The 23,499-nt window shown below is 51.8% G+C and overlaps 1 protein-coding gene across 1 annotated transcript in view; it reads right to left on the bottom strand.

Moving 5' to 3' along the window:
* Window positions 1–14,808, bottom strand: part of NEURL1B (neuralized E3 ubiquitin protein ligase 1B) — a 122,008-nt gene extending 107,200 nt beyond the window's left edge. Inside the window, exon 1 of the mRNA XM_066196809.1 lies at window positions 14,732–14,808. Within this exon, the coding sequence (XP_066052906.1) occupies window positions 14,732–14,774 (43 nt within the window). The 5' untranslated portion in view covers window positions 14,775–14,808. The remainder of the gene's footprint in view (window positions 1–14,731) is intronic.
* Between the last annotated feature and the right edge of the window lie 8,691 nt (window positions 14,809–23,499).

The raw sequence follows: 23,499 nt of genomic DNA, 5'->3' as shown, positions 1-23,499 counted from the left end.
GAAGGCAGATTCCACACCTCACCCCGCTCTGGTCCAGCTTCAGGAGCACATCCTTCCTGGGGGAAGCTGCACAGAGCAGGACAGCCCTCCTGTGCCAGCTGCTCCCCTCCCGCTGGGGCAGGAGACAACCCCTGCACGGGCACATTCTCCTTCTTCTTCCATCTTTGATTTGTTGCTAAAAATAATCAATAGGAGCAGCGTGTTCTCAGCATTGTTCACTGTGGGGTGAAGTCCAGAGCACATGGAAGGCAATTCTCTGAGCAGGCTGCTGCTGCTCTCCTGGGGCTCCTGGGGTGTGTGGGAGCACAGGCAGGGGCTGTGCTGGCCCTCAGGGCAGGACAGAGCACAGGGAGGGAACGCACTGATGGAGCCTCCAGCGAGTGGGAGGGAACAGGCACAGGAATGGGAAATGGAGATAAGGAGCTGCGTGTCCCCGTGTGAGGAGCTGGAAATCCTGTGAGCTTTGAAATGATGAGAGGATGTCCAACCCATTGTATCCACAGAACATCAGTCATCTCCATCCTGGTGTCTGCAGTCACCTGAAAACTCAGTGTGTGCCCCCCAAACCTTCTGCTCGTTACCAAAGCCCAGGTTTGCTGTGCAAACCGCAGCAGCTACAAAGTCATTTGTCCTCATCCCTGTGCGGTGAGACCAAACAGTTAAAGGACAAGCCCAAAGCCTGAAAGACAACTCTGCCAAAGAAAACTTCCTGACAACTTCTGCCCACGGCTCCAGAACAAACCTCAGGACACCGAGGAGGTTCTGTTCCCCCTTGTGCTTCTGATTCGAGGGGCCAGAGCACATCTGATTCCTTATGGATAACTCAGCAAAGTGCAGGCTCCATCTGGCTGCCCTCTGCGTGGATAATGGATATTTTACAGGGGGTAAACAGCCAAGAGAAATAAAGCAAAAGCCTAAAATTGCTCTTAGAGATGGGACAAGCAGCACCTGCAGAGCCCACGGGACCTCTTCGCCTCCTGCCCCAAGAACCCAGGACTGTAAAACCTTTGAGGCTATTTCTGCCATGCCTTTTTTTTTTTAAAAAAAAAAAAAAGAAAAAAAAAGCTCTAAAGGCTTGATTCACCACCCACAGCAATGCAGAGCATTCCCTGAAAGAGTTAAACACAGGAAACCTGTTGATTAATTTACAGGCAACAAGCTGCACTAATAAAGCCCCAGGGACCTTAATCAAGCTGTTTGCTGGTTGCCAGACCAAAGCAGGAAGATGGGCAGAGCTGTCAGGATGGATTAGTGTTTGCCCACTGGCAACACTGCCCCTGAATGGGAGAAAGAGGGGGAGAAGAACACACACACACACAGAGGTCTTTTCCAGCCTGAACCATTCCATGGTTCTCTGGAGGGGAAGTGATGTGCCTGGAGCTGGCTGGAGCCAGCTGGGTGGCTCTGGAGCTCCCAGCCTACACAGGGGATGGGTTTGTGTCTTGGGTTTTACCTCCATTGTTTGCAATTCCTTCCAAAGAGCGGGAAGGATCCGTTTCTTCCTTTTTTTTTTCTTTTTACAAAGATCCCATCCTTTTCCATTCAATAAATTTTCCTGGCCCCCCTTCTCCCCCTATTCCAGCTGAATGAAGGAAAGTTGTTTATAACTGACCCCGTTTTGAAGGGTTCGGGTGAACACACGTTGGGGTCAGGACGTTTTGCAAATTCAGCTGAAGTTGAAAAGGGACAATTTCCTTTGATTGTGACAACAAGGCTTGGCTCAGGTACCTTTTTCTCCCTGAACCATTTACAGTTCTGACCGTGGGGTTAATGCAGCAGAACCCAAACGAACCCTCTGCCTTCCCAACAGCAAGGAACCCGGGCGGAATCAGTGCTGGAATAAGTCAGAACTACAGATGTGAACTCTGGTTATCTGCAGGGAAACTTTTCACCCCTTAAGTAACTAAACTATTCTTAACCTGGCAATCCTTTTCCTATTTCTGTGAGCTGCCAGGCAGCCTCTGCCTTGGGCTTCCAGTTTAACAGGCTGCTGTGCGGCCGAGAGGATGTGGAGAGCTTGTAAAACACCTGACTCCACACAGGAACCAGCAGAAAAGGCCAAAAGATTGATTTTTATTTTGCTAAAGCTTAACAGGCCCAAACAAAGGAGCAGGGAATTGCTCAGCTGTGAGTCGTGCTCACATCAGGTATGTTTGAACAAGGCCATTTCCCCCAGCAGCTTTCTGCTGTTCCAGCCAGCAGGAATGAAATATCCCATGGGAATTCCTGCAGCTGAGTGCTACAGATCCACTCGGCGCAGCTTTGATAATTTACACCAGCCGAGGATCACTTTCTCCTGCTTTTACAGCTCCTCTGAACATTACAAGGGATGCGAGCTGGATGTTGACACCTCCAGACTTGCACCCAGGAAGGGATGAAGGGGATGGTGAGCTCTGAGAAAATGCAAATGCAGCTGAGGATTAGCAGAAGCAATTATGAACAACAAGTAGTGGAAATAATGATTCATCAGGGGTTGAATCAGATGTGGAGCCCAGTCGTGCACTCGGATTTGGTGATGATTTGGCAGTGAGGATTCTGTGCCGACAGAAGTAATTTTTAAAGCTATTTAAATGCACTGGAGGCCCAGTGAGAGTTTTGCAACGCCACATTTTTTTGTCTACCCCACTACCTCTCAGATAGACCTTGGAAAAAGTCAGTGGCATCCTGCTCGCTCCTTTCCTTACCAAAACCTGGAGTCAAGAAGAAATGGGTGCCAGATGGGAAGAGCTGAGTGAAAGTTTGCATCAGGCTGAGTGAGTGGGTCAGTCCCTCTGAACCATAAATGCAGCAGCACACAATGTTTCCCAGCAGATCTCAGAGCACTGCTGGTGTTTTTTAGACACTGACAGCATCACTGTATCCCCATGAATAGCTGGAGAATGTGGAGAAACAGAAATGCAGGACCTTGCTCAGGTAAAGAGCCCTTCTCCCTGCTCGAGAGGACACTGGGTCCTCTCAGTCACTCCCTGCTGCTCCTGGTGAGGGAACAATCCAGGAATTGCCCCAAGCACAGCCAAATTCCACAACAGCTCCAGCTGTGGGATTTTCTCTGGCAGAGATACCAACACCAGGCCTGGAGAGACCCCAGAAACCAGGAACAGCCTCTGATGAGACAACATTTCCATTGCTCTCACTGGGAACAGGTCTGGAGCTGGAAAAAGGCTGGCACAGGACCCTGACAAGGGCAGAGGACCATCAAACCTGAGTTAGTTCTTCTCACACCGAGCAGAACGACCTGTCAGCTCCCCATCTGCAAAGCTTCAGGTTAAAACATTGCAATTACAGAATAAAGTCAAGTGTCAAGTGAGTCACTACCATAAAGATGAAATAAGAAAGCTCAACTCAAATCCCTCCATCCCACTCCAGGCTCAGCAGCCAAGACTTTCCCCCATCAGCTGCAAACTTCCTGCCTTGCCAGTGAAATCACAAGAAAAAAGCCACTAGAGTATTCTTTTTTTTTTTTTTCCTCCTCAGTGTTCAAAGCCTGTGCAGCAGTTGGATTCCCACAGGCTGTAATTTCAGCACCCCTCAGACATCCCAAAGCTCTGCCAGGAATCCCTGAACACCCGACTGACACACAGCACCTGCCTGGGCCAGCCCCTTCCAAAGGGCTGGGGTGGGAATTATTCCTGGTGCTCTGCCCTGAGCTCAGAGAGCTGCTGAGGAAGGGTCGGCGTGGCAGTTTGGGAAGGGAGGGAACTAAAAACCATCACAGTTTTGGCCACATGGACTCAGATTTTTAAGGTGGGAGAAATGTGGGCCCCAACAACACAGGAGGATTTTCTGCCACAAAGAGACGGGCGGGGTGACACTGAGGAGCAAAGTGCACCAAAAAATTGGCTCCTTGGAACTCCCTCAGCGCCTTCCCTCCCCTTTGACACAGCTAAGGGTCTAAGCAGGGTCTCAGCCAGCTTCTAATCCATGTCTGCACTCCCCGGGGTGCAGAGCAGGCAGGGAGAACCTCTGGGAGGAGAAGGAAGAAGATCCTTCAGGGGATTCCTGCCCCTCCAGGAAGCACCAGGCAGACAGAACAGACCCTGAGCAGGTTCAGAGCCAGGAGCCCCCAACCTCCCAGCCCAACCAGTGACAGTCCCCGTCACAGCCACAGGCTCTGCTGGCTGGCAAAGAGCAAATTTCGCCCATGGGCTGCCCCAGTCCCCTGCTGTGGTCACTTTATTTGGCCCTGTGTCCCCGAGGCTGTGAGGACAGGGAAAGGCAGAGCCACTGACCCCACTGCAGTTCCGTCTCTGCTGAATGGTCCCAGGAGTTCTGGGACAAAACCCCAGGAGAGCCTCTGCCACCAAAGAGGAAGAAAAGCCCGGCTAAGCCAAGAGTGAGCCATTGGCAACACCTGGAATGCAATTTCCCAGCAAAAACAGAGAATTCAGAGACAGAACAGGCAGCCCATCATGAGATAAAGATGATTCGGGTAAGTCAAATATCAGCAGGGAAAAGGAGGAAGGAAACCCCAGAGTTCAGACCACACCAAAGAAGTAAATAGACAAAATACCCCTATTTTTTTTCTTCACTAACTGTAGCAGAAAAACGATATGAAAATGAGGAATATAATCTTCCTGAAGCCACTGGAGCATGATTATAAATTACAGCTGCCAAATAGGTGGAAACAAAGCTGGAGATCACTGGCAGGAGAATTTCAGATGTTTCTGTGGGTCACCTCGATCTCCAGCAGTTACAGAAGGAGAAAAAAAAGGTGCAGAGGAACTAAATTATTTATGTCAGTCAAGCTTATCTGTCAGAGGGGTACACCTTTCCTATCACAGCACATTTCTGGGATTAATGATCAGGCACTATCTGGAGCTGGACAGAAGAAGAAAAACTGAAGTGATTTGGTTATTGGGGAGGAAAAATAATAATAAAAAAAGATGTATTACCCAGCTCAGCTAACAAATATTGAATTTCAGAGAAATATCTCCCTGAACCAGGAAAATGATACTTCATGATAACTAAAAAAAAAATTAAGCACTGAAGGATAGCAAGAACAAGAGCTCTGCTGAAAAGTGCATCCAGGAATGACAGCGGTGCCAATGCCTGATAAACTAATTAAGATGCTAATTAAAACCAGAGTACTTTCCCATCAGAGACTGGGTTTAGCCAGAGCAAGTCTCACTGGGGAAAGGGGGTGGGAGGAGGGAGGAGATGCCAGAGCACTGATAACAAGGGGTTTGTGCCCGGTTTGCTGATTCCCTTCACGGGGCGCTGCCGAGGACACAACAGAGCCACGGGAAATGGAAAAGCTGCAAAGGACTCGGGGAGGAGAAATAACCCGGGAGTTTCATCAGGGCACTTCCCTCACCCCAAAACACCAACTCCCCAGGGAGTTTAGCAACCCAGAAAACAGGCTGAGGGAGCAGGGGTTAGAATTCCCTCTTTTATACAAATTATTCCCGAAGGAAAGCTCAGAGGAGCAGCTGTGGGTGGTGGTGGCTGCTGCTGAGGTGGCACCTTGGTTCACCCACCACGCTCTGGGTGAGCCCAAAAATGGGTGAGAGCAAACTGGAAATCAGCTCGGAGGGGTGGAATTCCCAGCCCTGGGAACGGCGCAGGGCCTCAAAGCGATGGAATTAAAGCATTGACCTTAAAAAGGCCGAGCGAGGAGGGGACAGAGCTCCAGGCTTCACTTTCTCCGGGACAGAGCTCCAGGCTTCACTTTCTCCTTTCTGAGAGAGTTACTGACTACAGGAGAGAACGACGGTCCGAAATGAAGCTCTGGAAAGGGAACATCTGCCAAAGCCTGTGTTGGGTAATCCGAACTCAGCATTCCTGGGTGCTCCTCCTCCCCACGACACGGAGCAGGTGCCTGCAAGGAGCGGGAGAAAGCTGCATTTAAGGGCAGGCATTGTGTGTTTATCTTCGCAGCCTTTCAGAGTGTTTATTTTGGTTTGGGCGTGGACGGGCTTGTCGGAGGAAACGATTTCAGAGACACCACATCATCGCACAAAAAGCGCATTGTGCGGCAGCAATCCTCCCATGAAATGCATCCCTGGCCGAGCCACCACTGCGGGGCTCCCACAAAAACCTCAAAGGCTCAGCCCAGCCTTTTGGTGGCACTGAGGGGACACCTGGCTGAGCAGCTGAGGCCAGAGAGGGACAGGAGATGCTGAACAGCACCAGGCTGTGGGCACATCTTCATCAGGAGGGGGATGAAGGATGGAGAAGGGGACTCCTCCCCTGCCACGCCGCGGGAGCTGAGCTGGGAATGTCCCCGAAAAGGGCAGGAAAAGCCCCCAGCGACCCTCAGGCAGAGCAGGGGTGAGGAGGCAGGAGAAGGGGCCGACCTGGAATCAGTGTCCCTGGCCCGCAGCCAGGCAGGGAGCAGACTGCTCCGTTATCCAAATAACGGGATGATCCCGCATTAGAGAAGATGCTGATAACGAGATTGCCCTAAGCACTCCCAGGGCACTTTGCTGCTGCCCTTAGGATGGTCCCAAAAGGATTTGGTCACAGTTGGAGAGGCGGAGACACACGATTCCACCTGGAATTTTAGCACAGGCCTTCCACCATCCCCTGGAGCATCTGAGACTGCTTTGGGTTCATGGGAAAGGATTCCTGCAGCACCCCCAGGGCCTAAGAAAAGCTCCCTCCCAAACCACTTGACTGTGAAAAAGGTGGGTGGAGGGGAAGGCAAAGGGTCATTTTTGGTTTCCACTGGCACCAATTGCGCTTCTGGCACGTTTATGGAATTTTTTTTTTTTTTCCATCATCAAGATAGTGAGGTTGGGCTTTTTATTTTTAAATAAACAAAGGCTGTAATGGGCAGTCTGTGCTGGGGCATGACTGGAGCCTCCAGCTTATCAGAGCCATCACACGACACGGAATTTTTGTTCATTTTTATCTGGGAATGAATTAAAAAAAAAAAAAAATCATTGAAGCCCACAGCCCAAAGGGGTGGAAGGGAGGTCTCCCTCCTCTCCAGCAGATCGTGGATTCAGCATGCCAGCTTTGACTGGAGGCCACGAGGGAGCAGACACAGCAATTAGCAACCAAACAGCTGCTGCTGCCACCTCGAGCTCTGCTGGGGCTCCAGCACTGGCAAGCAATTAAAAGTTCACATCACAGCCCATCTCCAGAGGCACATTTACAGTCCTGAGGGTGGCCCTTGCCCAGAGATGCAGCCCAGGGTCGGTTTTCAGTCCCTATTTCACGCCCTGAAGTCCTTGGCTGGTTTAATGCCCAGCCTGGGACTCCCTGGAGCCCTGGTGGCATCCGGGGACAAATGAGCTCAGGGTGTCCCCATGGCAGAGCAGGAGCAGGCAGAGAAAAGCACCCCAGGTTCTGTCTGCTCTGCCTCTCCCAGCCTCACTGCCCCCATTTACACATCACCGGGGGAGCAGAGGTACTTGGCAGCTGCAAAAAAAAAAAAAAAAAAAGCAGATAATTCTGCCTGCCATGCCTGTGTTTACGCAAAAGCCGCTGGTTTATGAGGAACAGCTTAGTCAAAGCACACAAAGAAACACCCTGCAGTATTTTTTTGAAGAGAGTTGGTTTTTGTTGGGTTTTTATTGCTTTGAGAAGCAAAAGGTTAGCTGCAGAAATAGAGAGAACAAAGCAGCTTAACAAACAACTGCTTCTTGTTTTTCTTCTTCTGGCCGGCCTCTCCCAAAGCCCCAGCTCCCCCTCCAGCTGCTCCCCACACTCAGAGCACAGCAAACCCAGCAAGGAGCACCCAGAGCCTCCAAAAACTCCCAGCTGGGAAGGGGCAAAGCCTCCGATGGGACTTGTCACGGCCAGGACAGCTCGGTTTGGGTTTGTTTCTCCACATCAGCACGAGGGGAATGAGACAAGTGGGAGATCCTCCCTCCTGCTCAGCCTCTCCAGCACCCAGTTGTTCCTCCTGACACCAAAAAACTTCAGCAGCCACATGGCACAAGCCCCGCTCTGATCCTGCCCCAAGCCCTGCCCTGTGCACATGCAGCTATAGGGATCAACTAAACCTGGATTCAGCATCCCTGCTATCAGCAGGAGCCCTGAAGCATCCTAAAATCACCCTTGAATGCTCTAGCCATGACAGAGCTCCAGCTCAGCCCCAAGCTGTCACAAGGCTGTGACAATCCAGGCCATTCCCAAGGGACAGGGACCAGGCAGCTCCCCTGGTCACAGCCCACAGCAGGAAGCTCTGGGGTGGTTGTTACCCTGTGGCATTTAAGAGGGTTGTTTGTCGCAGCCCCATTAACCTTCAGCAAATTAGAGATAGAGGAAAAAAAAGAACAAACATAAATTAGTAGCAGCTCTCAGGCTCTGAGTAACCTGTTCTCCCAGTTTCCAACACAAAACAAACCATGTTATTCCAGTTTGGATGAAGAGAGAAGAAAAAAAACCTGTCCCCACAGCATCCCACCAGCTCCAGCTCCTGTCTGCAAGGCACAAGTGGACAGGAGAGGAAAAGGAGGAGAAGGCTCCACATCTCCCCAAATTCAAGTGTTTTTTCCTGGCCAAATGAAGGGAATGGCTTTGTTGATGGCTCCAAAGGGGAACCAGGCTGGCTGGAACCCCATCCCTTGGGAATCCAGAGCCACCCCTGGGTGCAGCTGAGGGCTGTGCTCCTTCTGAGGCTTTGTGGGTTGGAGGTTTGGATTTATTGGCACGGGGGTCCCACATACAGGAGAAGAGATGCACACACACATTCCTGGGAGCTGGGTTCTCCCACTCACGGGGCTCGAGCGAAAAACAAAACAGGTTTGACAGAGAGCAAATTAACTCAGCATGAAGAAGCGTTAAAAAAAAAAAAAAAGAATTATCTTTGACACACGAAAAATAGATAAATCCTCGCGGAAGATTACTTTAACAAGGCCAAAAATCCATCACAACGCTGCAGAAAGGAGGCAGCAGATAAAGCTCCCAAATGGATGTGATGTTTTTATACCCCCAGGCACTGGGGAGGCAGCACAGTTCAGAGATGACAGCAGGGATCTTAGCCAGGGCTCCTGAACTGCCTCGAGATTTGGGGGGTTGCTGCGACCAGAAGAGAAACCCGACCCACAGCAGGTGGGGCAAACTCCAGAAAAGGCACAGATAAGATACAGATAAGCTGTTATCGCCTCGGGCCTCAGTTTCCCCTTCACACCACCGAGACAGTGGGACAGCCCCAGAGCTGGGGGTTCCCTCAAGCCCCTGCCGTGTTATCAGTGTGATATTTGGGTGAGTGCTGTGCCCTGAAAATGCAATATTTAGAGCAGCCACAGCAGTCTGGGTGTTGTGGACATCATTCCCACCCCAGCAGCTTTCCTGAGCTGGGAACACAGCCCATGGCCCTACACCCAGACCCCAATAACTCCATAACCTTCTTTTGTCGTGCTCTGCCTTCTGGGCTTTGCTGGTCCGAGATTTCACCCTTGAGGGGCACGTCAGAGCTACTTTTCAAAGCATTGAGATTGCCTTGAAACTTCTTAAACACACACACACTTCAGCCTTTGAAAAGCTCACGAGTGCTTGTATCCCCCTCCAAAAATAGGTCAACAACAAAAAAACTAACCTGCCCCATCTCCTCAGTAAAACAAACCTCTCTACAGGTTTTTCTTTCTATGGACTCCTCGAGGATCCCAAAATCCTGCTCAGTTTTCAGACCCTCCTCAGCTTGTGCAGGTCCAGGGCCCAGACAGGTTCCCCATCTCCCACCAGTGCAGCACAACCCTGCAGGATGTCACCTCCAGCACATCCCTCTGTGCTCTCCTTTCCTCCTGGGCCATTTCCAGCCTCCCTCCCATGCCCCGTCCTCCCAAAAAAACCTGCAGCAAGCAGCTCCCTTCAGTTTTAGCAAGTGCTTTTATTGTGTTCCTTCCCCTGCCAGAACACGTCCCAGGTTAGCAGCAGCCTCTGAGGGTTCTGTAGCTGCTTTCAAGCTGGGCACACGTTGTGACACCTCACATTTATATTTATGGCTCTCCAAACGTTTCACACAGACACTCCTGGCCTTTTTATCCACCCAAGGACACTGAAGGGGAAAAGACCCAGGATTCAAGCAGCAAGACAGAGCAGAGCCACGAAGGGAAAGTAATGCCTCAACTTCAGAGCAAAAAGAGCAGCCAGGCACGGGCCAGACAGGTAATTCTGCTCTCTAACTGCATCCACTGTTTATGACACCCCTCATTGCTTCACAGAAATCCAAGTTAACCTGCTCAGCCCAGAGCCAAGCGTGCACCAGGGCTGACCTTTGCATGTGTCCAAAGTTGGAGTGCACATTGTATTTCCCCGGCCTCTCGTCTGTGTTTTTGCACAGACACAATGACACAAAAGAGGCAGAGCCCGCCAGCCAAGCCCTGCAAAGACGGTGGCTTTAAATAGCCCCTTTGTCTTGCTTTTTCCTTGCTGAAACGCTGCACATTATTTAGAGCCGAGTTTTAGTTTTATCAGGGACCCAGAAATAGAGACAATGGAGGGCTGGGGGAATTTTTGGGTCATTTTAAGACCTAAAGTTTCTCATTGCCTTCTACCCTCGCCCTCCACTGCAGGATTTGTAGCTGTATCCCAGGAACCATTCCCTGAGGGGTTCTCAGACCCACAGGAGTGATCCCAGCCAGGAAGGTGGGATGTGTGTGAGAAACCTCACCTCTGCAATTTGAGGGCAGAATCCTAAAAGCAAAACTCCTGTTCTTGATGGGGAAAAAAACAGTCAGCAACGTCAGCAGACTCTGGGCTGGTACCCAGATGAGGTCAGAAATTAAAAGGTGCCTCGACACTAAATTAATGGGCAGACTGTTAAGAGAGCAACAGGAGTTATAAACATTTATGTTCCAGTTCAAGGCAGGAGCAGGCATTTATAACGGCGTGGTTTGAGTGCCAAACATGAAAACTGGAGTCCTTCCTGCTCAGGCCATATAGATGCTCCTTTTTAGGTGTGTGCAGCAGCCTCAGAGATGATAAAAATGCTTGGCCCTAGTGAAGAGGCCTGAAAAGGTGTGTTAGGGGTGACCTAATGGGAACACACACCCACTAGTCATTCCCATCTCCCCTCAGGGCGGTAATCACTGTGTGTCCCCCTCCTCAGCACAGCCCCCTGCCCTGGGAAGGTTTGTATCAGAGTGAACACTTTGTGTTTGTCCCAGAGCAGTGCAAAGGCGCCTCCAGAAAATGAAAACTCATCCAGATTTGCAAAAAAAAAAAAAAAAAAAAATACATCACTGCTAAGCATCAGCTTTTCCTGAGCATCAGATTGGAGCTCTGAGCAACCTGGAGGTGTCCCTGTCCATGGCAGAGTAGCTAGAACAGGATGAGCTTTAAGGACTCTTCCAACCCAAACCCTTCTGGGATCCCACGAGATGAGGCTGCAGGGAATCCCCCGCAGCCAAACTTCTGAGAGGATTTCACACCGTGCACTGAGAAGGAAACACGACTTGTACTCTCTTACCACCTTCGTGATAAATCCACATAAATGCTGTTCATTTATCAGTAAAATAAAAATCCAGCTGAGACAATAACTTCAATCCCCAGGTGAGCTGAGCTTGGCGCAGCCCCCAGCACCTGGGGGGAGAGCAGAACTGCAGTTGTGCAGCAGCGATTAGTTAATGAGAGAACAGGCTGAGCCGTGTGAAACCGAAGTGTCCCTGGGCAAACCGAGAGGGGAATGTGCTGCTTTCCCCGCAGCTGCCCCAGCCTGCCTGGAGCCCGCTGTCGGCAGCTCATCTCGGGGGTGTGCATCCATGCAGGACGGGCAATGCCAGCACGCTCCATGAGGGAACACACTGCAAAATATGGAACATTTTGGCAGCTGGGTACAGGGACTCAGGGTGAGAAGCACAGAGGCGAAGACAAAACATGCGTTGAGAATTTCCCAGCCGCAGGAGTCAAGATCCCAACCAAACCTGACACTTCAGTGCCCAAGGACAGCTCCTGTCCCCGTCGGTGCGGGCGGGCTGGGCTCAGAGCTGTGCTCAGGTGAGAGGCGCCGGTGCCACTCTCGGGCGAGAGCCTTTCCTGAGGCTCTGGCGCCATCTAAACCCAGAGCTGGGATCCTTCATCTTTCCCGCTGCCCTCCAGAGCAGAGGGAAAACAAAACCGTGCGGGAACAAATTCCTCTTGCTTCTCCGGCACAGGGTCAGTCGGAAAACTTCTTACAGAAGGAGAAATCTGGGAGCTAAGAGCCGAGAGAAGCCCAGGAATGACACTTTGGGAGACACCCAAACACTGGATAAGGTCAGATCCACCAAAAAGTCACCCAGCACAGCCATCCGTGTGCTCTGTGCTGACTTGGAACTCTCCCAGCACTGCAATTTGGTTTTACACTCCGGGACCATTAACAGAGTTCAGTCAGGGAATGATTATCTAATACAGGCATAAGTTCACTTGTATTATGCAAGGAAACCTGTCAGCGACTTTTGACCTTGTTGAGCTGCACAAGGGGCAAATAATTCAGAGTTTCTCCCCCACTGAGAGAGTTCCTGGTTGTTCAGAAGGATGCACATTGCTCCTGGAGTGAGAAGTCACCCTCAGCTGTGCCCCTCTCCGCGCTTTGCTCTCCTGGGACCAGTTGCTGCATGGTTATTTGCTTTTCTTTTGATCCCTTAAGCAACCAACTTCACAGTGTCCTTTTCGTGGCATTTATTCAGCCTTTTTGTTTTTATTTCCCGGTGAGTTAGAGTATCAAGTGCTGACTTTTTATCCTCGGCTGCCCTCCAGTGACAGTGTCCACCCTGGAGTCCCGCTGCCCATTCGAGCCAGGACCAGGGGACATGGGGCCCACCAGGCTGCAGAACCTCACATACAATAGATGCACAGATCAATATTTCTAAATTAAGAACCCTCGTGCCTCAGCGACAACTCCAGCTTCAAGGATTTACCGATTTTATGATCCCACATTCTTGCTTTCTACCCAAACACTGATGATCTTTCTTTTAGCCCTTGACAATTAATTCCATCTTGGTTCAAATTCTCCTGGCCAATATTAGAAGTATCATCAAATGCATTTATTTACCTTCAGAGCTAAGCAAACGGGAGCAGCAGCAGCAGCTGTTGACACAAAGTATTATTGAGGTCTGACTTATCGAACAGTTCATTAACTTCCAAAATGTTATCTCCAACTCAGTTTGGCGGAGCTGGCTTTATAATCAAAGACTGCATGTTTGGATTTCAAAACAAAAACCAACATCGGGGAGCAGAGTTATTCATCGGTTAGAAATAATCTTGCATTACGTAGCAAGGATGGAAATCTGATGGGGGCTGACCACCCCGAAGCCAAACACAGCAGAAGCAGCTCGCAGGAAAGAGAAATACCAGAAATGAGAGAATAACCCGCTCCAGCAGGGGGGTTAAAAGGCACCCAAAGCACTCATTTATTGGGAACAGCCCAGCTTTTCATCCCCTGGGGGTTCGGTAACACCCCACAGCACAGGCACCCAGGAGTGGTTTGGTTTGTTCTTTTGGTTTTGGGGTTTTTTTTCTGTCTATTCTCTGCCCAATTCCTGCGTGGAAAAGTATTTGCTACAGGTGCAGACAACCCAGTCTCACTTTGCATTGACCCACATTCCTTTTTCTCCTGCTGTAGTATCGCTGGGAACCCGCTCTGGATTCCCGCCAATGAACCTGGCACTCGGGGCAATGCAACCTCCTGCTCCAAAGGTCCCTGGCAGAGATCCAGAGGGACTTTTCCCTCCCCTCCATACCACACACACCTGTAGGAGGGTCAGGCAGGAGCATCCAGCAGTGCAGCTTCACCCCTCTGCACATCCTGCTGAACTCACACACCGAGTCAATGACAACACCCTCGTCCTGCCAGCAGCAAAATATTTTGGGTTCCCCCAGAGGAAGAGGAAACAGAACTAAGGACTTTGTGAAAGAAGTCATTAAATCAGACCCCGCTGCAGATGCCTAAAAAAATGGATCGCATTCCTTTAAGGACCAGGTGGGAAGAACGACAGCGTTTTATTGAAACTGCAGCAGGTCACACGCATTTAAAAAAAAAAAAAAAAAACAAAAAAAAACACACAAAAAACTGTTCTGCAGTTTTTGCAAATCCCAAAGGCCCCAGGCCAAGGAGAGGTTAACAAGAAACAAGTTGAGGCTTGCAGAACCTCACTGCTCGCTGTAACCACGATGCTGCTCCGCGTTAGCCCGCACGTTACTCAATGCTTTTCTTACTCCCACCCAGGATTATTTGTATTCCAGAGCGCTGGCATCTTGTGCCGGTTGGCTGAGCTCAGTTATCAGCTCCCTTCAAATCCAGCCAACCAGGCTGGCGGCTGTTGGACTTCTTGGACACGAAAAAAAAAAAGACGCATAAAAGGCAACAAGAACCTGACACCCGGCGGCGCGGCCAGCGCCAAGCCGTTTGTTTTCCCGGGTCTGTTCTCCCAGCCCCGGAGCTGGGATTGGCAGGAGATTTTGGAGCGCAGGACTTTGAATTACGGCGGGTGGATTTGGCAGCGCTGTTGCGCGGGCAGCAGCTGCGAGGGATGAAAGTACATTCGTGGCCTCAGCTCTGGTTTGGCAGGAGGGAGAAGAAGCCCCCAAAGCCTCTCGGAGGTATCTGGGGCGGTCCCAGCGCGGGTGAGCAGAGGGCTCAGACCTGCGACGGCCGTGCTGAGCGCGGTCCGAGCAATGACATGTCACCTGTCACCTCCCTCCGGGGCACCGATGCCGCTGTCGCATCCTCCCCATCCGAGGGACACGGCGGGACGGCCCCACCCGGGTTTGGTGCTCAGAGCTGCGGCAGCGCTGGGGGAGCCCCGGGCACCGAGCGGGACCGAGCGGAGCCGCACCGACCCCACCGGACCGCACTTACCGGGGGCGGCGGCGCCGCGCGGGACGGACTCTGCGTTGCCCATGGGCGGACGGAGCGGGGCTGGGGACGGTCGGCAATGGTCGGGAAGGTCTGTCCCGGGCAGTGCGGGTGACAGAGCGCGCTCGGGCACCGCTCTCGCCGCGATTCGAAGCTGCCGCCCCGCCCCGCCCCACGCCGGCACCGCCAACCGCGGCGGCGGGCGGGACACGGGCGGAGCGGACTGACACCGGCTCGGCTCCGATAGGCTCGGAACGGTTCGAACCGAGCCGTGCCAGGTTCGCTCGGGTCGGGTCGGCTCAGCCCGAGCCCGTCCAGCCGCAGGAGGAGGCGCCCAGCCCGCTGTCATCCCGCCCCGGGGCAATCCCAAAGGTTCCCGTCCCTGTGCGCATCCTGTGCCCGCACCAGCCCGGGAACAGTGGGATGGAGCCGGGGGTCTCTCCACGCTCTGTGACAACGCAGAATTGTTTCCTTTCCCAAAAGGCTTTAGAACACGGCCCCGCAGCACGGCAGACCCCTGGCTGTCACTTGTCCCGGGGCACGGCTGTGCCTGGGAAAGGTCAGGAGCCGATGCCGCAGAACGGGATGAGGATTTCTTCCCAATCCCAAGCAGCGTGTGGCCCTCTCGTGCCACAGAGCTGGGAGATTTCCAGCTGGGATGAGTCCTGCTGCCTTCTGTTCCCCATTAGCTCGTTTACTCTTCTCTTTGGCTCGGGACTGATGTGGACTTCGAAGGAAGAAAAAGCAAATTGGAAGGGTTGAAATTCTTGAGTGTTTCTACTGTCGCAGCAGCCCAGCCACCCCTGGGAATAACAGAAGGAAGGAAAATGACGGTGGGGAGGCCACCATTTGTCCCTGTGCCGGTTTCCTCCCCCACAGCTGCGTCCAGAACATCATCACTGGGTGCCAGCAGCTTTGAATTGCTGAAATAGAGATGAAGACACGTCCTGCCCTGAAAACCATGGACAGAATAATGGGAACATGATGTGCAGACGAGTGTGCTCCTGCTCGGAGCCTGGGAAAGGGCTGAGTCCAGCGAAAAGGAGCCACGACGCTTTTGCAGGAGCGCTGCTGCCTTCCCCAGTGCCCACAGCACACACCAGGGGACGGGCTGGGAGCCCGGCTGAGGAAGGGATGTCCCGCTGGAGTGCGGGCAGGGGGTGACAGTGACATGCGGATACTCCTTATCTGGCCGCTAATGCGCTTCTTATCTCCTCCCTCAGGTGCGAGCGCTGTGACGAGCCTCGCACTTGAGCGACCTTCAGAGCCGCCTCCTGAGCTGACAGTGCTGTCCTCACACACGGCAATTTATTGTCCCTCATCGCCAGGTTTGGGGCCTTGGTGTGGTTTGGGTTTGTCATAACAACCCTGGAACAACAATCCCGATCCAGTGCAGCCTGGAGGACGCTGAAGTCAGACCTCACCAGGGACTCCAATTTCTGTGAGCAGCGACAGCACCCAGGGAAAGGGGTGAAGCTGTGCCAGGGCAGGGTCAGGCTGGATTTTGGGAAAGGTTCTTCCCCCAGAGGGTGCTGGCACTGCCCGGGCTCCCCAGGGAATGGACACGGCCCCGAGGCTGCCAGAGCTCCAGGAGAGCTTGGACAGCGCTCCAGGGATGCCCAGGGTGGGATTTTGGGGCTGTGCAGCGCCAGGAGCTGAACTTGGATCATCCCTGTGGGTCCCTTCCAGCCCAGGATATTCCATGATTCTCTGGATAACAACAGCAGCACAAGGCAGAGGTGCTGAGTGCTCCCAGTGCACCCTGAGCAGGCTGGGACTGGTGGCAGACAGGAGCTGCAGCCGGTGCTGCAAAAAGTCAGAGAAATCAGGGCCCTTTTCAAAGGCAGAGGGAGGGGGGATCTTGCTCTGTTTGTTCCCAGGAAACACTCAGACACACTCACATTCCTGAGGAGGGCGAGTAGCACACGGAGCAGCTTTCCCAGCCCTCTAATGACAGGGAAGTTGTTTCCACCTGAGCAGGTGCAGTGGGAACCTGAGTGCAGAGGCAGCACGTGCAGAGCTGCTGCTGCCAGGACAGGGCCCCGGGGCAGAGAATGCACAAACCCTGTAAAAACCTCTACGAACCCTGCTGCACAAACCCTGCTGCACAAACCCTGCTGCACAAACCCTGCTGCACAAAACCTCTACAAACCCTGCTGTACAAACCCTGCACAAACCCTGTACAAACCCTACACAAAACCTCTACAAACCCTGCTGTACAAACTCTGTACAAACCCTGTACAAACCCTACACAAAACCTCTGCAAACCCTGCTGTACAAACTCTGTACAAACCCTGTACAAACTCTACACAAAACCTCTGCAAACCCTGCTGTACAAACTCTGTACAAACCCTGTATAAACCCTACACAAAACCTCTACAAACCCTGCTACTCAAACCCTACTGCACAAATCCTGCTATACAAACCCTGTACAAATCCTGCACAAACCTTGTAAAAACCCTGCTGCATAAACCCAGTCCTTTTTCTACAGCTGGGCCACAATCACGGCCCTGCCCTCCTGGCAAGAACTTCCCAATTGATCAGAGCAGCCTCCTTTTATCTCCATCTTCTCGTACCACTGCTCCAGTAGCCACCAGGATGTCCCCAGGAGGAGGAAGAGGAGCCCCAGGCAGGTCACATCATGTCACCCAGCCACAGAGATAAAATCCCGAGAGGGGACCCAGGGGACTTGTGTGGGACTTTCCCATTTAAACCCCACTGGTCACTTCCTGGCCCCTCTGGGACAGGGCTCTCAGGAGGCACTGCCCCAGCTGCTGGCACAGCACAGAGGTTCAAAAGATGATGTTCTGGCAGAATTTGTCTGTTTTCTTGGGCAGTGGTTAAATCCCTTTAATCCTTTGCTGCAGCTTCCCCCCATAAAAGAAGGATAACACCACTCAGGGAGGGTTGGATGGTTGGTATTTCAAACTGGCCTGAATTGTTTGACAGTGTCTTGAGCAGGGGAAGGGTTATCAAGCATCACAGCCCCCAAAATAGCCCCTACATTATCCTGGACTCTTCCTGTGCCAGGGTCATGCTCTGGACAAAAGCCCAATTAGGTTAAATTTTCATGAGGGTTTTTCCACAGCTGAAATATAACAGAGAGCCCAGATTTCCCAAGGAGATTTTGGAGCCAAAAAGCATTGATCCTGACCTGAAGAAAGGCTTTTTTATTCCAGGCAATCTGGCTGGCAATGACCAGAGTAATGATTTTTTTTTTAAATGACAAACATCTGTCTCTGCTGAGAACTGAGCTGAGCTTCACCCACTCACTCCATGCCAAGACCACCAAGAATCTGTCAGGCAGGACTAACCCTCAACATGTGTTATTGGCCCGGAACCAAAACTCTTCAGCACAGAGAGGTTTAACTCCCTTAAACTCTCCCCCCCTCAGCTCTAGGAGCAGAGGATTGGCACTGTGAGGTGGCTGGCACAGCTGCATGGGGCAGCTTTCCCAGAAGAAATGGGGAGGACGATGCTGGTTTGCATTCCTCTCCTCTCCCTCACTCCGCAGGCCCTGGAAGAATAACCCAATACATGGAGCGCACAGAAATGAGAGCAGTTCTTGCAGAGACAGAGCACTGGTGATGTTGCCCAGGGCACATTTGGGCTCAGCAGGTTTACGGAGATGCCCTCAAAATTCCCTGTCCCCTTGTGCTGCTGGAGAGATGCTTGGGAAAGGTGCAGGAGACACCCTGCATGGAGCAGTGTGTAGCAGCAAGGATCAAGCCCTTGCTATCACTGTGATATTTTTAGTTCTGTCAGTCTGATCCTAAAAAAAAAATAAATTAAAAAAAAATTCCTTCCCAAAACTCTGATAAATGAATTAAGAGTAATAACAATCAGCTGCTTTTGTGGTTTTATCAGCAGATCTCAAAGAATTTCACAAACCTCAGTCCCCAAACTGGAGAGAGGCCAGACCTCAGGGAAGAGGAGGAATAATGTTTTTATCACAGTGGCTTAGAGGCTGTCCTGATACAACCCCCCACGTTTCCCAGTGCTCACCCTGGGTTTGTACCCCACGCATTTAGGGTATGTCCCTGCCCAGGGAACTAGATGGTTTTTAAAGCCCACTCTGACCCAAACCACCCCATGATTCTATGATCTCACCCAAAATTTTGGGCTGCTCTGAGCACCTCCCCCTGCGCTCTGAGGATGCTACTGAAGAGCAAAGAGTTACATTTTAGTCACTTCACATTTTTCTGTGCACAGCTCCGTTAAGGGCCATTTGCAAGACAACAAAAACTTTGTTCTTTCTGTGAAGAACAGCTGAGTGAAGTGACAGATCAGCACAGCTGATTCGAGTGAGGCTCCCTCCAGCATCACTTGAATCCTGGCCTTGGATGACTTTGCCAGGCAATGTTCTTCCCCTGCTTTTCCAGCATTTTCTCCCTCTGTTTAAAAGCAGATAACAACAACGCTGAGTTCTCCCCTCAGGATGCTGAGGGAGTTAAACAGGCAAATATTGTGAAGAAAATTAATGCTCTGAAAACACAGTTGGAAGGACTGGGCAACTCAATTGCATCATCACAGTTTTCTTTACAGACAATATAACCAGTTACGGACCCCCTCGTGCTGGGTCTGCAGAGACACTGGTAGAACCCTGAAGTATTAACATACCTCATAAATAGGATTCATGTAGTAATATCCACAGGAATAACTATAACATTTAATTTTTTTAAAAAAAAATTAATTATAAGTAAAAAGAAAAGCAACATTTTAGAGCTCATCATCTATCCATCAATCATTTCAGCAAACCAAAATGAAGAATTAATAGTTTTAACTCAAGCCTTACAATCTCTATTGGTTGTTCCAGAAAATACTCCAATAGCCAGAGCCATTGCTTTACCATCCAACACAATAAAACAAGTCATACCAATAGTAAGTCAACAAGCATCATCTAAAAGTAAAAACATGAAAACTGATGTCTTCTATAAGTAAAACAAATAAGTCCCAATCGACCACAAATAACCAACGATTTAACACATAATAACAAAACAATCACAATCACAAACACATCAAACACTAGTGCAAATGTCACCATCATTTCCTACATCTTTTAACACACAATCGATGCCTCTGCTTTGAATTTTTCACAGAATTATTGAGGTTGGAAGAGAGCTCCAGGATCATCGAGTCCCACCTGTGCCTGACCCCCACCTCGTCCCCAGCCCAGAGCGCTGAGTGCCACCACCAGGAATTCCTTGGACACTCCAGGGACGGGCACTCCAAACCTCCCTGGGCACTTCCAAGGCCTGAGCACCCTTTCCATGGGGAAATTCCTGCTGCTGTCCACCCTGAGCCTCCCCTGGCCCAGCCTGAGGCCGTTCCCTCTCCTCCTGTCCCTGTTCCCTGGGAGCAGAGCCCCATCCCCGCGGCTGCTGGCTCCTGTTCAGCCGCTGTCACCAGCACCGCCAGGTTCTTTTCCTCAGGGTTTTCCAGCCGCTCTCCTCTCCGGGAGCCGCTGCAGGAATTCCCCGCTAGAGGGGAGCTTCTCCCCACGAACAGCGTCCCCGGCTGCGCTGGGACAGCGATTTACGAGGCTTGGTTTTCACAAAAAAAAAAAAAAAAAAAGGTCCTGGCGAACGCTGTCAGACAAGAGGGGGAGTTTTTCTCTCGGTTCAGCTCGGGGGAGGGGCTTGCGGCGAGTTCTGGTGGTCCCACGCACACCCCCAGCCCTGCTGGTACCCCCCAGCTCATCTCCGCAGGGGAATCGCGATGCTCCGGCTGCGCGAAATCGATGGCAAGGCAGCCAGCAGCAGCCGAAAAAGGGTGACATCCTTCCTGTGAGCTTGTCCAGGCTCCTTCCCGGACCAAGCTGAACGCTTTCATGTCATTAGAGTGTTTTGGAAGATGCCCAAAACTCCAGGGAGGGTTTCGGTCTTGGAGAAGCTCTCTGGAGTAAGCACTGACCCTGCAGGAGGGAGGGGATGCTGTGCAGGCATCCCTCACCTGCTGCCTCCTGTGAACGACCTTGCCCGGGACAGGAGAGGGCAGGGAGGACAAAAACGTCCCTGCTGAGGCCACGGCAGACCTGTCAGACAGCGCTGGCAGCTCCGCACACACCTAAATGTCACCCGATAAGGGCACGGAAAACCAAAAGAAAACGCGACCCCACGTGTCTGCGAGGCCAGATGAAATGAGATCACCGGCAGTTCCCCACCCCGGGCCCGGAGCTTTGTCCCCCAGAATGTCCTGAAGCCACCGCAGCCCAGCAGAGGGCACAGACACCCAGGACTCGCTGTAATTACAGCGAGTGGTACCCGACGCCTCCCAGCCACAGCTCCAGGATTTATCGGCCTGAGCACCACGGGGTGATGTTTTCTATGTCCCTTTTCATCCTAGAGCTCGTTCAAGGCGGGACGTGCCCATTTCTGGCCCGGGGATTTTGTGTTAAGTGGGTGCAGGTGATGCACAGGCACTGCCCTGAGGACTCCCAGCAGCCTGGGACAGCAAGAGTCACTCCTTGGACCCGCTCATCCAATTCCCTCATCCACAGAAAACCCAGCTGGCAGCTCCCCACAGCCTCACTGTTGTGGCCTCACAATATCCAGGAACTCACAGATGAGTGTCCCAGTTCCTTAAAAATTCAGTTCCTTAAAAAGATTTCTGTGTAGGAAAACAGATCCTTCCAGAGAACACAATGAGCAAGGTAGCCTTATTTAAACTGCTGGCAGCTATTTATTTACTCATTTTGCCACAGCTATTTTTGAGGTTGTCATATGAGATGGAAACTAAAAAAAAAAAACAAAAAACTTCTGGCTAATGTGACAGCAAAGCTAGACAAAATGAATCTCTCTGATCGTGACTCTCGTTACCACAAGTTAAATCACACCTTGAGGAGGTTCTCAACTACTTTTCTACCAGACTGAAAATCCAGGTGTGACATTTTCTCATCGTAGCTAGAAAATATGTTGTTTGTTACACAAGATACATCCCTCAGTGCCATGGAAGAGTGAGTGGTGCTGCAGGTTTCAGGGCTAAGAGTCAGCTTGAAGTGAGGCTGGAAGTCCAGATGTGTGAGGTGTGTGAGGGCAGCTTCTGCTTTGGCTTAGCATGAGTCACTCCTTCGCTCCAGTAAGTCACAGGATTTAGTGGACTCTCATTTCAAATGGAAACAAATGGTGGAAAATGTGCTCAGGAATATTTCAGAGTGGAAGCTGATAAAAGCACTGACATTTGGTGCCTGGGGCCTGGCAGGGTTGTTCGAGCAACCTGAGCCTGACTTGTTTCCACCCCTCTCTCTCTCCTTCATTGATTCCTGGATGATTTTTAACAGGTTACCCCATGACTCAGACCTCTCTGTCTTTTGTGCAGAGGTGCTGGAGACTCAGCTCCTTGATAAGGCACAGCAGGTTCTGCAGCAGATGTGACTTTAGTGTGAATAAGCCTGAGCTCACCGGCACCTCTGCGGCGGCCACCACTGACGCAACGTCTCGCTGAGTGACATCCCGGTGACATCGTGTTCACTGACACACCAGGCACTGCCCTGGCCACTCAGCACCACCTTCCTGGGGCTCCCAGACACCCCTCCACACCGGTACAGCCCCTCAGGTGGCAGGATTTTGGTGGAAAAGAACCACCTGGGTTGTTTTTTTCCCTTCTCTAACAGGCTCCAGATGGCCGGTCAAGGTCCCATCACACTCTGGGGGTGCAGGTCAGTGAGTCACAACCTGGTTTTTCTCCTGCCTGGTTCTCTCTGCATCCAGGATTTCACTGTGAAAGCCTTGAGTTGTCCAAGCTGTTTCCCAGAGTCCTGGGAACACACAGCTCCAAGAGCTCCTCAGTGACAGCAGTGACACAGAAACAGCACAGCTGGGACCAACCGCCCCCGGGGCTGAGGAAAGGGCCTTGCTTCCCCCAGCAAAATGCCAGAAAAGTCCAGAAAAAAGATCAAGCAGCAAATCAAATTAGCACTACGGGCTACACATAACCTGCCAAGAGCTCGCTCGGTGTGGGAAGGGGAAGCGCTGGAGGTAGCATGACCAAGGTGTGTGGGAGGAGGCACAGAAGGAAAGCTGATCCATCCTCCTCCTTTGCGCTGCTTCAAAATACGAGACCCGGCAGCCACAGGGGGAGGGAGGCTCTGACTGTCCAGTGAGCCCCAGGAGCACCCGGAGGACTCAGCTGTGTGTGCAGCACTTAGCGAGCCTCAGAATGTATGGCCAGGAGGGTCAGGAGAGCTCAATTGCGCAAGGGACTTCTTCAAGGACTGCCTGGGTTTTTTTCTACTACTAACTATGAGAGCATTAAGCTCAGCTGCTGCTGCATGGTCAGTCCTGGAGGTGTCAGTTGGACTGGTCAGGGCTGCCTTTACCTCCCTCCCTCCCTGTGCCAAGCCTGCACGTGGCCAGGGACCTGTCCCACGATTCTGATCCCCAATTTCTGGTCCCAGTTTTCTTGCTCTGGAAGGAGCACTGGGACCACTGGGCTGGCAGGAGGTGCAAGGCAATGTCCTGCCCAGGGAGGCTTGGGGGTGAGCAGGCTGGTGTCTGCTCACACAAGGACTTGCCTTTCTCTCATAGATGTGGGTCAGAGTCCCCTCCTGGGCTCCCTCAGGTCAGGATTGGATCAGGATCCCAGGCACAGACTCCAGGTTGGGCCCACTACAGAGGCAGATGTGACACAGATGGGGGGGTCACATTTCCCTGGAGCTCCCTACAGCTTCTTCTGAAGTGGATCCCAGGACTTAAAACCCCTTCAAGGCCAGGTTGGCTGGAGATCTGAGCCACCTGGTCTCATGAAGATGCTCCTGCCTGTGGCAGTGGGGT

Source organism: Chamaea fasciata, unplaced genomic scaffold (assembly GCF_029207755.1).
Source record: "Chamaea fasciata isolate MVZ Bird 193981 ecotype frontalis unplaced genomic scaffold, bChaFas1.0.hap1 SCAF_15, whole genome shotgun sequence".
Lineage (NCBI taxonomy): Eukaryota > Metazoa > Chordata > Aves > Passeriformes > Sylviidae > Chamaea > Chamaea fasciata.
The sequence above is the reverse complement of the archived record's forward strand: the minus strand, read 5'-3'. Positions and strand labels throughout refer to the sequence as shown.